General features: G+C 48.5%; 1 protein-coding gene across 4 annotated transcripts in view; it reads right to left on the reverse strand.

Annotated features, from left to right (window-relative positions):
• Positions 1–12,777, reverse strand: part of Arrb1 (arrestin beta 1) — a 73,539-nt gene that overhangs the window by 24,660 nt on the left and 36,102 nt on the right. The window contains exon 1 of one of the 4 annotated variants that reach the window (XM_090348431.1): positions 9,242–9,334. The exons of 1 other annotated variant lie outside the window; for it this stretch is intronic. In XM_090348431.1, the coding sequence (XP_090204557.1) occupies positions 9,242–9,246 (5 nt within the window). In that variant the 5' untranslated portion in view covers positions 9,247–9,334. Of the gene's footprint in view, positions 1–841; positions 1,157–9,241; positions 9,335–12,777 lie in introns of those variants that run through there. 2 more of the 4 variants (XM_090348428.1, XM_090348429.1) reach the window with 2 other exon arrangements.

The raw sequence follows: 12,777 nt of genomic DNA on the forward strand, positions 1-12,777 counted from the left end.
CGTAGAGACGCTAGAAGCTAGGTCAGGATGCAGACCTAGTTCTATTACCTGCCACCAAAGGCTGGTCCTCTCTCTCTCTCTCTCTCTCTCTCTCTCTCTCTCTCTCTCTCTCTCTCTCTCTCTCTCTCTCTCTCTCTCTCTCTCTCTCTCTCTCTGTGCTGTTTTCCTAAAGCAGGTGTTTTCAATCAACATCAAACATAACAGAATAGAGGGGAAATGAGGACAGGAATGGGGAGGGGAAGAGGAAGGAATCAAAGAGTGAGGTGGGGCAGAGTGAGGGTGTTTGAGGGGCAGGAAACAGTGGGTGTGGGGAAATGTCCTGCCTTTAACTTAATCAGCAGTGGGGCCATCCCCTTCGGGGGCTTCCTTAAACAACAGCTGCTGCATTAGCCAGGCACGTCTCAAGTATTTTTCCAGAACACTGCTGGTCTTGACAACAGTCCCATTTCAGAGATGCGGAAAGTGAGGCTCAGAGAGGCGACCTGTGGTCTGTCCCCAGAGCCCACATCCATCCTATCACTAAGTCCTTTCTGAAACCCCGTCAGCTTCCCACTACCAACAATATCAGAAAAAAAAAGAGGTCTCTGTGGAGGGTTCCCAGTCTCCCAGGACCCCACATGTACAATACCACATCGGTGGCTTTGCCCAAGCTTGTGGTTAAAAAGCAATTTCTAGGTATGGGACATGGGGTTTGGTTCAGACTCCAGATCTGTCTACACCCCCACAATCTGGCTTCCCCAAAGAGACATACTGCCCTTATTCTGGCTGATGAAGGCTTCCCAGAGACAAGTAATAGAAAGCAAGGGAAGCCAGCTCACTAGAAGACAAAAAAACATCTCACGGGAAGGATGCGCAGGCAGGACGAGCAGAGGCTGAAGGCAGGAACGGGGAAGCCATCGGGACCTCAGGCTGTGGCTCCCTCTGTCCACCTCTCCTTCTGGGGCTGCATGTTCTCCCAGCTGCTCGGCTGTCTGTGCGGCTGCTCCATTGTCTCTGAGGACTAGCTCTCTCTCTCTCTCTGCTTACTCAGGGCTTTTCTGCTCCTCCATCCTCCTGGCTTGCATGTGACTCACTCTCCAACCTTGTTTCTACTCTGCTTCTCGCTCAGCTTCCCGCTGCTAACTGGCTGAATGGCCCAATTCCAAAGTCCCAGGGGAGGAATCTGATTGGTCAGCTTCGGCCACGTGTCCACCCCTGTGCCCACCCCTGGTCCAATCCACTATGGCCTGGGTGTACCCGGTGTTCCAGGAGGCATGGACTGAACTGGGTCCACAGTCATAACCCAGTAGACTGATAATGAGATCAACTTGTTGTTGTTTTGGTTTTTAATGGACTGGAAGAGAGTGGAATAGAAAATGCAAGCCAGGCACTTCAGGTGGCCAGAGTATAACACATACGACTACTTCCACCAGTGTTGTTTCTCTGGATATATGGGACTAGCCAACGTGGGCAGACCTGTGAAGTTCGACAGGCCCACTGTGAGACCAGGTGCATTTACCTGCTTCTACTTGGTTCCTCATGCCCGTGTGTGTGTGCACATAGTGATACTGGGGCTAGAACTCAGGGCCGGGACTCTGTCCATTAGCATTCTTGCTCAGGGCTGGCATTCAATCCACCTGAGCTACAGCTCCACTTCTGGGTTTTGGGTAGTAATTGGAGATAAGAGCTTGGTGGACTTTCCTGCCTAGGCTGGCTTCAAACTGTGATCCTCAAATCTCAGCCTCCTGAGTAGCTAGGATTACATAGATGAGCCACTCATGTCCAGCTTGCGTTTTTCTATGACTGCAAAAAGAAATTATCACAATCTTGGCGATATAAAAAAATATATTGTGTAGAGTTCTGAAGTTGAGAATGGGCAAGGTGCAGTGGCTCACGCCTGTAATCCTAGCTACTCAGGAGGATGAGATCTGAGGATTGAAATTCAAAGCCACCCAGGCACTAAAAACCATTAGACTCTTATCTCCAATTCACCACCAGAAAAAATGAAAGTGGTGCTGTGGCTCAGTACCCTTGAGTTAAAGGGCTCAGAGACAGCACCCAGTCCCAGAGTCCAAGCCCCATCACACACACACACACACACACACACACACACGTTGTAGTGTTTAGTGCAACTTGTATTTCCGATGAGTGTGTATGTGTTACAGTGTAAAATGAATTGCAGGTTGCAAATACTAAAATGTTTACAATCCAACTCAAAACATGCCTTAACCAAACAAGTTGTGGTGAGTGACTGTGCAGCCTCCTGATGCTGTTTTTTGGTTGCAGTAGGGTGGAGGTGGCAGAAGATTGGCAGGCCAACTCCCCACTAACCCGAAAGTAAATTTCTCCACTGAGCCCCAGTGCCCTTCTGTCTCATGAGTATCTGTTTGTCAACTCTGACACTCATAGTCTTCTTCCGCTGTTGTGAGTCATCAGACCTTCTAGAGCCCCTTTACGCCTGTCAACAACAGGGCTGCAGCACAGTGAACCCAGATGAACCACAAGACAGATTTGTTTTTCAGTATTAGAGTTTGAACTCAAGGTTTCAGTCTTGCTAGGCTTGGCACGCTACCACTTGAGATATGCCTCCAGTTCTGCATTTATGCAGGTTATTTTAGAGATAGAATCTCACAGACTTTGTCAACCTAGGTTATTTTCAAACTACAATCCTCAGCCTCCTGAGTAGGTAGGATTACAGGTGTGAACACTAGCACTGAGCAGAGTTTTTAATTTTGCTTTGTATAGCTAATGATGATAGAATGTTATGTAGCACTAAAATCATAATATAGATTTCCTAAGGCAGGAAATACCTACGATCGAATATTAAGACTGAAATCAAAATAGTACATGTGGCACAAGCACAACTTTATTTATTTACTTATTTATTTAGCTAGTCCTGGGGCTTGAACTCAGGGCCTAGGCACTGTCCTTAAGTTTTCTCAAGGCTAACACTCTACCATTTGATCCATAGCACTACTTCTGGCTCCTTCTGTGCTATGCAGTACCAAGAATTTGAACCCAGGGCTTCGTGAATGCTAGACAAGCACACTACCACTAGGCTACACTGCAAAGCCAATCACAACTTTATATTCCATAAAAACCCCCATACTACCAGATGCTGCTGGTTCGTGCATGTAATCCATGCCTGTAATCCTAGCTACTCAGGAGGCTGAGATCTGAAAATTGTTAGAAGCCAGCCTGGACAGGAAAGTCTGTGAGACGCTCAATAAACTACTCAGAAAGTGCCAGAAGTGGAGCTATGGCTCAAGTGATAGAATGCTAACCCTAAACAATAAATAAATAATAAAAATTAAATTAAAAAAATAAAAGCTCAGGGTCAGGAGTTTGGCCTAGAGGTAGAGTGCATGCCTAGCATGCACAAAGACCCAGGTTTGATTTCTTGGTACCACATACATAGAAAAAGTAGTGCTGTGGCTCAAGTGGTACAGCTCTAACCTTGAGAAAGTCTAAGAACAGTGCTCAGCCCCTGAGTTCAAATTCCAGGACTGGCAAAAAATAAAAAATAAACTTTAACCAGGCACCAGTGGCTCACTCCTGCAATCCTAGATCTGAGGCTCTCGGTTCAAAGCCAGCCTGGGCACTAAAAAACAAGAGATTCTTATCTCCAATTAATCACTAGAAAACAGGAAGTGGGGCTGTGGCTCAGGGGTGAGGGGTTACCCTTGAGCGGAAATGCTCAGGGACAGCTCCTAGGCCCCAGAGTTTGAGCCCCATGACCCACAAAAAACAAATAAAAAAATAAATAAAAGCTCAAAGACAGTACCCAGACACTGAGTTCAAGTCCCATGACCAACACACACACACACACACACACACACACACACACACACACACACGCACACATGAGCAAGGAGCTGAGTGCCTATAATTCAAGCTACTCATAGAAGTTGAAAGGTGGAAGGTCACAGTTTGAAGCCAACCTTGGCAGAAAAGTCTATGAGACTCCATTGCCAATTAACCAAAAAAAAAAAAAAAAAAAAGAAACAACAACAAAAAAAGTGGGTGGGGGAGGGAAATGGGGACAAAAACATGAGGAGTATCAATGTGCCAGAAATAATGCACCTACTACCTGACAAATGTAATTGTAACCCCTCTATACATTATCCCAACCAAAAAAAAAAAAAAATCACGCAGCTAGAGAAGTGGCTCAGTATACGCAAGAGCATGAATCACGGAGTTCAAGCCCCAGTTCAGTTCCTGGGCCAGCACTCTACTATTTGAGCCATGCCTCTGTCCATGCTATTTGCTAGTTGTTTTAGAGATAGATGTAGTGAACTTTTCTGTCCAAAATAGCCTCAACCCCAGATCTAGAATTACAGGTGTGATCCACAGGTGCCAAGCTACGATGAAGAGAATCCTGAACACCCAATACCACAGGTGGGGGGGGTTGGAGAGGGCAACTGAGGCCAGTGAGTGCTTGGAAGGCAGTAAGCCACGGCTATGAGCTGGTGTGTGTCCGTGGTGCCCCCCCACCCCAGAAAGGAGGTAAGCTAGTGGATGGCTAGAGGTCTAGCCTTGAGCTAACACGGTAGAAGGAGGAATCCTTGAAGAGTCCCAGATGCCAGACTAAGGAATTTGGACCACACCCAGAAGAGAGTCCTGGACATTTGGACAGAGGGAAAATTGACCAGCCGGAACAGCAGGAATTTCATTTGTTGTTGTTGTTGTTGTTGTTTTGTGTTGGTACTGGGACTTGGACTCAGAATCTGGGCATTCTCCACTGGCTTTTTCACTCAAGGCTGGTGCTCTACCGCTTAAATCACTCCTCAACTTCCAGCTTTTTGCTGGTTCATTGGAAGAAACTCATGGACTTTCCTGCCCAGGCTGGCTTCTAACCATGATCTTCAGATTTTAGCTTCCCAAGTACCCAGGATTAGAGGAATGAGCCACCAATCCCCAGCTAGAACTAATGTAATCTGGACACAGATGTCCTCAGCTCCCTAACTCCCGTTACCCATAGCCCTGCAGCAGTCCTGGCACCACTGGGTGGGTGGAGAGCACACAAGGGGCCATTTTCCCTCAGACACAGCCGCCCTACATTCTGACCCACTTTGCTGGGTGTGAGAACCGCCTTCAGGGAGTAGAAAGGCGAGAAGAGCAGGTGGCAGCGGTGCAAAGAGGCTCTGAGGGCCCTTCTCACCCTCTCCCTGGCAGCAGAGTTATTTGTGTATGGCTTGTCTGCTTTGGCGCATGGCACAGCCCCAGGGACAAAGCGTCACCGCGCGCCTGCTTGCTCCCACCCTGGCTGCCTCTCAGACCATCTCACAGATCTCTTGGCGTCCCAGAACCACCTGCTTCAGTTCCCAGATGGAAACACAAAGCCTTGGGGATGGGGAGAACAGTTTCATTCACTGGCTCAGAGATTTGCCCGAGAAGCAGGCTTGGGAGGAAGACCCTGGATTCTGGCAACCCCATCTTCTTCTGTTATATGCCTGCTCACAGCCCACCATGGCTCTCTCAGGCCTGGCTTGGGTGGGGTCTGGCAGAGGTTGGTCTGGCCTAATCGCAGGCTCCTGGGCTCTGAACACTCCCCTCCCACAGCCGTACCCCACAGGCTTCTAAGCGGATAAGCTTCCTGCTCATCCTTCCTCTTCATTTTCCTAGCCATGATCATATTTGAGGCTTTTCAGAAGGTTCGGAGTGAGGAAAGGGGAGCCACCAGGTGGTACGGGAAGTGGGGAGAGTTTATTAAAGAAGCATGGGCCACTTTCTGCAAACGTGTGAAACTAGACATATGAAAACTAAATGCTAAGAAAAACTTCACTCAGCAGGCTGGCAGCTGGACAGCAGAGAGCCCAGACGGCCCTAGACGCCTGACCAGCCTTTCGGAGGATCAACAGGCAGGAAGGGAGGGCTGAAAGGGAAGAAAAGAGCCCAGAAACCACAAGAAGACCCCACCTGGGCCCTGCATGTCCATGGGTCAGGTCCAATTCTCTCTGAGGCTCACTCTCTTTTGTCTGGAGGATAAAATGCCATCAGTCCTCCATCGCATTAGATAGGGATAATATAAAGTCTTGGTGCTTCATGAGACCCTGGATTCAATATCCAGTACCACAAACTAAATAATAATAATAATAATTGGGTGAGGTGGCACACTGTAATCCCCAGCTACTTGAAGAACAGAGATAGGAGGGTCTCAAATTCAAGGCCAACCTCAGAGAAAGTCAGTGAGACATAGTTCAACAAACAAAAGATAGGGGAAGTGTCTTAAATCGTAGAGCACTTAGTCAGACACAGTGGCTCACACCTATAATCCTATCTACTCAGGAGGCTGAGATAGGAGGATCATGGTTCAAAGCCAGCCCAGACACAAAAAGTCCATGAGACTCTTCTCTCCAATTAACCACCAGAAAACCAGAAGTGGCGCTGTGGCTCTCAAGTGATGAGTGCTAACCTTGAGCTGAAGAGCTCGGGGACAGTGCCTAGGCCCAAGACTGCTAAAAAACAAGTAGAGCACTTGTATTGCATGTGCAAACCCTGAGTTCTGCACTGAGAAATACATTCATTATAGCAATAGATAGACAGATAGATAGATAGATAGATAGATAGATAGATAGATAGATAGATAGACAGACAGACAGATTATCTAGTAGGGAATCAATAAATAGGAGCTAGCACTGCCCACCCTGTACTCAGGTGAGAAGACCTGAGAACAGGAGCAAGCAGTCTTGCGACAGAAGCGGCACTGTGGCTCAAAGTAATAGAGTGCTAGCTTTGAGGATAGCACCCAGGCCCTGAGTTCAAGCCCCACAACTGACCAAAAACCAAAAGAAAAAAAGGGGGGGGGGTCTAGCACCGTCCTCCACATTCCTGGAATGCTCAGCCATGCCCCGCCCTTCCTTCTCCCTGCATCACCATCCTCTCCATCCTTTCTTCCAACCGTCATTCCTCCGGCCACTTCCCCTTCCTCTCACCCCTCACAATTGAAACCCAAAGCACTCCCCCACCTCTAGCCTCCAGTGAGGTTTTGCTTCTCCCTCTCTTCCGTTCATCTTTCTGATTTCTCTCCTTCTTGCCTTCCTTTAGTCTTTAAAACCCTGGGCACTATTCCACTGCAGGAGTCACAGGCCTGTGACATCCCTGTGTGTGTCTCCAGATGGGACATTCTGACTAGGGGTGGAGAGACATACATGACCCACAGATAATCCAGTCTTCCTTGCCAGCACAGTGGGGGGTGAGAGGAGGCCTCATTGTGTGCCCTCCTGGCTCCAGCCATGACAGTCACCAACACATATCAGCCCTTCCCTTCTGCAGATCCTTCCACGTGTACCTGGACCCAAGCAGACTCCACAGTCTCCATGACAAACTGCCTCCTCCTTCTCTGCTTATTTTCCTTGATACTTAGTAGGCACTTAACAAATGTTTCGAATGAATGAATGAACCAATGAGCTAATGATAGTAGTTCACACCTATAATCCTAGCTACCCAAGAGGCTGAGATCTGAGGATTACAGTTCAAAGCCATCCCAGGCAGAACAATCTATGGGACTCTTATCTCCAATTAACCACAAAAAGCCAGAAGTGGAGCTGTAGTTCAAATGCTAGCCTTGGGCACAAAAGATGAGGGACAGTGCCCCGGAGCAGAGTTCAAAGCCCTACGACTGGAAAATAAAAATAAAAATCAAAACAGAAAAGCCAATGAGCCAATAAGCTTGGGCCAGGGGTGGGGTGTAGGAGGGTAAACCCTGATCTCAGCAGTAAAGAAGAAGTGGTAGCCTGGGCACCAGGCTGAGCCTTGTGGATGCCCAGCTCAGCAGAGGTCCGGGAAGGAGGAGACAAATTGTGTCAGACACAGTCTGCATGGTACACAGGACAGAACCCCCACATTCCTGCCTAGAGAAGATCTCCAAGCCATCCCAAGTGTTCACTGTGCTTACATTAAGAAGCCCCAGTCTCACTTCCCCCGAGTCCACTGTATGAAGAACAGAGAACGAAGGGACTGGGAACGTGGCCTAGTGGTAGAGTGCTTGCCATGCATGCATGAAGCCCTGGGTTTGATTCCTCAGTACCACAAACACAGAAAAAGCCAGAAGTGGTGCTGTGGCTAGAGGGCTAGCCTTGAGCATAGAGAGGCTCAGGGACAGCATCCAGGCTCTGAGTTCAAGGCCCAAGACTGGCAAAAAAAAAAAAAAAAAGAAAAGGAAAAAGAAAAAGAACAAGGGACGTATGCTGATCGCACCACTTCCTAACCACCTGGCTGAACTTCCCAGGTGGTACATCCTAAATTCCCAGGACGCTCATGATTAGAGGGCTCTTGTGTTCCAGTAGAGAACACTGTGGAATGGTGTCTCCTGAGCATCTCTGCCCAACTCCATACCCAAGAGCGGCATCTCAGACATGTGAAATCCATGGCTGGAGAATGGGCAGATGCCACCATCCTGCCACCTTCCTACTAGTTCTCAGTGTGCCACTGATTCTAGTGTCCCACTAAGGGTAGTGCAAGTGAACAAGCGATTGGAGCACTACCCCTCTCAGGGGGACAGCGCTGGCCTGCAGAGACCTCTATGGATCAGTACCTCATCCCCCCCCCACACACAGCCCATCCACAAATACAACCACTGCCCTTTGCCCCATGTCATCACAATGCCACACATCTGCTACAACCCCACACCCATGCACAGCTCACACTCCGCAGAAACACACACGATCGCCCCCCACACACACACTCCCAGCAGAACAGTGGTTGGAATATTAAGAAAACCAGAAGGAAGCTGGTCTGACGGATGGTAGTTTTCCATGCCTTCCCTCCCGCCTCACCCTCTGAGTTCCTCCTCTGTCACACTCCTCACCTCCAGCCTCCATGGAGGGTGATCTCCGTATTCTCCTAAGGAGAACCCACCCAGGACATCCCTCCACCCTCATCTGTACCCACTCTCTCAGATGCTCCAGAATTGAATCAGCCTTTGCCTCCTCCCAGAATCCACAGCAAGCAGTGTCCTGGGGAATTCCACCCCCCAGACCATGGCAGCTCCCATCAGATACCGTTAAACCCAAACCACCAGGTAGATACGATCTAATCCCACACCCGCCAGCAGTCTGGAGGCCCTTCGAGGCCTCAGACAAGTCACAAACACACTTCCTCCCCTGGCTGCTCCTCCCCTGTGCACACAGCCCATCCCAGAGGTATAAGGCAAACAGGAAGTACTCAGCTGGCATCTCAGAGATCAAGGAGTAATATGCAAATCCTATACGGCATGCATGGACTGCCACTGCTTCCTGGAGAAAAAGCCAGGAACTCTTACCCCATTCTGTGGAGGACAGTCTGAGATTTCCTGGGGCCACCAGGTCAGCTGATGAAGCAGCAGAAGTGGCAATAGACACCCGGGATGCTGGGGTACCCTGTAAAACTCAGATCTGGGGGCTACAGGCAGCAACCACCAGGCCAGTCCTGCTGATCACTCTCTCCAGCCCCTGGTTAGGGGTCAGTTACAAAGAAAAGGAAAAGGCGTTCCTGATACACGTCCTGTTTCCTCTCCTCCTCTGGGCTTCTCAGGCCATAGAGGGCGGATGCCTCTGGGCTGGCAGCCCTCAGCCTGTGAACAGACTGCCAACAGTGAGGGTCTTCCTGGACCTAACTGCATCCCAGCAGCATGAGCCACATGGAGACAGGCTCACTGTCCCCTCAAATTTCCCCTCCCAGCCAAGGGGTGCCTGTACCCCTTATTCTCTTGCAGGTTTTTCCACCCCTCATCCGTGATGAGCTACAAGCCACCTCCCCCAGGAAGCCTTCAAGTTTACTCCACTTGTTGCTACAGTCCTCTGTCTTCCCTTTACATTGCCTATTGACCTTGACTGTCCATAATCCAGGCAAGGGAAAGGACCCCAAAACAGAGGCCATCAAAGGGGTTTTCTTAGATGACACACAAAACAAGCCTCTTCCATCAGACAGCGTTTTCTGATGACAAGGTCAGTCGGGTCTCAAACAGAGATCTCCAAAGGACATGACCACCACTCCTCCATTAGACCGGAGGATCCTCCCTCCTCAGAGAAGAAGCTGCCTAAAGACAAGAAGACCATGATCCCTCCATATGACAAGGGTCCCTGGGGATCAGAGCCATGCTCCTCCTTGACACGTAGGTCCTTCTCCCAGGAAACAGGGCCACATCTCCCCCATCAGACCAGGAGCTCCCAGAGCATACAGTCCCCACCTGCCACCTCTACGGCAGTTCCCAGAACAGCTCAGTCTAAGACACAGAGATGGATTCTCCTTGAAGGCAGAATTAGATGTCTTGCCCATAATCGCCCTGGCACAGGGCCCCATGCCAACTGCCTACCCACACCTGCCATTGACCTGCCATATTGAAGATAGCCAGGTATGTCTGGGAAGAGGTGTGTCTAACTGGCTGTCCAGTTAGAGCCATCAACTTCTGCGCAGATGTCTAGGGAGAAATTGGAGGACCCTGACAAGAAAAAGCACCAGAATGCCTGGGTACCCAGCTCCGACCTCAGTGCAACCAAATGTGGGTCTTGGCTAGGTCTCTATGCCAAACATTTCCCCCAGGGGCACTCATGATAACATCCTCCTTATCTCTACATGACTTAGCACCGGTCCCTGACTACAGTGACGTGAAGCATGAGGGAGAGGCTCTTCCTAGGACCCACTTTGTGGACGACTTCAGTGGCTCCTCCTAGGTGCCAACATACAGCCTGGGCCAGGTAGCTTCCATAATGGTCTTTCTTCCTGACACTAGCTCCAGAGAACTGCTATTACTTAGCATCCATCCCCCAAGTGCTTTGTTGCCTTTTATTTGGGGAGGGGTGTAAGGGGGTGGAGTTGGTTGTAGGGCTTGAACTCAGAGCCTGGGCCCTGTCCCTGAACTCTTTTGCTCAAGGCTAGCATTCGACCACGTTGAGCCACAGCTCTACTTCTTGTTTTTGAGTGGTTATTTGGAGAAAAGACTCTCACAGGTATTTTTACTGCCTAAGCTGGCTTTGAACTATATGATCCTTGTAGAATTACAGGTAGATACACCAGTGCCTAGCCCTTTGCTAATACTTTTTATGAGCTCAGTTTCTTCCAGTCTAGGGGCCAGGAGCAAGAGTCAGAAAGCTAGGCCCATGGATCCAGGACATAGTGTAGAGCTGGGAGTCATTGATTCAGGTTAAAACAGGTCAGGCCTTAAGAAAAGGTCTAAACTAACCCACAATAGAAATGTCAGCTGAGCATTCATTTGATAAAAAGCAACTTGCTGGACTCTCAGTAGTAATTTAGATATGTTTTCCTTTGTTTTTGATTCTAGACTAGTACTCAAACTTAGTATCTGATACTTTTACTCACGGGCTAACAATCTACCAACTGAATCACTTTTTTGTGTGTGCTAGTCCTAAGGCTTGAACTCAGGCCTGTCCTTGAGCTTTTTTTTTTTTTTGCTCAAGACTAGCACTCTACTATCACTTGAACCATAGCTCCGCCTCTGGTTGTTTTCAGTGGTTAATTGAAGGTGAGAAGCTCACAGACTTTCCTACCCAGGCTGACTTGAGTCGCTAGGATTACAGGCATGAACCACAATGCCCAGCGTAACATACTTTCCATATCATCAACTGGAAACTGACATACAGATAGGTCAAATAATTTGTCCAAAAGTTATAGTGCAGGAAATAAAACATTTGGAAAGCTTAAACCTCCCATTTGATAAATTAAGCAGTTAAATAAGGGAACGCACTTGCCTAGCACACATGATGTACTAAATTGAATCCCTAGTAATACACACACACACACACACGCGCGCGCGCGCGTGCGCACGCACACATGCACACACGCACGCACACCAGTGCCACCAAAAAGAAAAGCATCTGTTTTTAAAATTAAGAAACATGATTAATAGTGTGTGTGTGTGTGTGTGCGTGTGTGTGTGCGCGCGTGCGTGTGCGTGCATGTGCACATAAGTATCAGGGCTTTAACTTATCAAGGCTACTGTTCTACCTCTTGAGCCATACCCCTAGCACTGGGCTCATGCCTGTAATCCTAGCTACTCAGGAGGTTAATATCTTAGAAGCTCAGTTCCAATTCAATCCAGACAGGAAAATCCCTGAGACTCATATTTCCAATTAACTGCCAGAAGTGTTAGTGTTGGCTTTTTGTCTTTTTAGAAAGGAGTAAAGTGCATTGGGGGGTGGAGGGGGGGGAAGAAACACAGAAATGGAGGAAAGATGAGCAAACAAATGCAGTCATAGTATTCAATATACACTACATAAAAATTGAACTATGGGAATTGTGGGCAGCGACTAAAGGGGGAATCTGGGGAAAAGGAAAAGGTGACATTGTTCAAAAAGAATAGTACAACATTTTAATAATAACAATAAAAATATATATTAAAAAAAACTGGAAGCTGGGTGCAGCAGCTCACGCCTGTAATCCTAGCTACTCAGGAGGCTGAGATCTGAGGATCAAGGTTCAAAGCCAGGCTGAGCACAAAAGAACCTGAAACTCTTATCTCCAATTAACCTCTAGAAAATGGGGAAGTGGGGCTTGGCTCAAGGGTAGGGCAGTAGCCTTGCGTTGAAGAGCTCAGGGACAGGGCCAGTTCAAGCCCCATAACCACCCTCTCCCCCCCCACACACAAAACAAAAACAAAACAAAAACCCTGAAAAGGAAGCTATGGGTCAAATGGCAGAGTGCTAGGCTTGAGCAAAAAAGCTTTGCTGGACAGCTTCCAGGCCCTGAGTTCAAGCTCCAGTACTGCCACACCCATGAAAAAAGATAGTTTAGAAAGACACATTTATTCTAGTTATCTTCCCAACTGAACACATTCAGGCCTGGACACACTGTCATATGGTT

The sequence above is a fragment of the Megascapheus bottae genome, chromosome 16 (assembly GCF_031878675.1).
Source record: "Megascapheus bottae isolate mThoBot1 chromosome 16, mThoBot2.hap1, whole genome shotgun sequence".
NCBI classification, from domain to species: domain Eukaryota; kingdom Metazoa; phylum Chordata; class Mammalia; order Rodentia; family Geomyidae; genus Megascapheus; species Megascapheus bottae.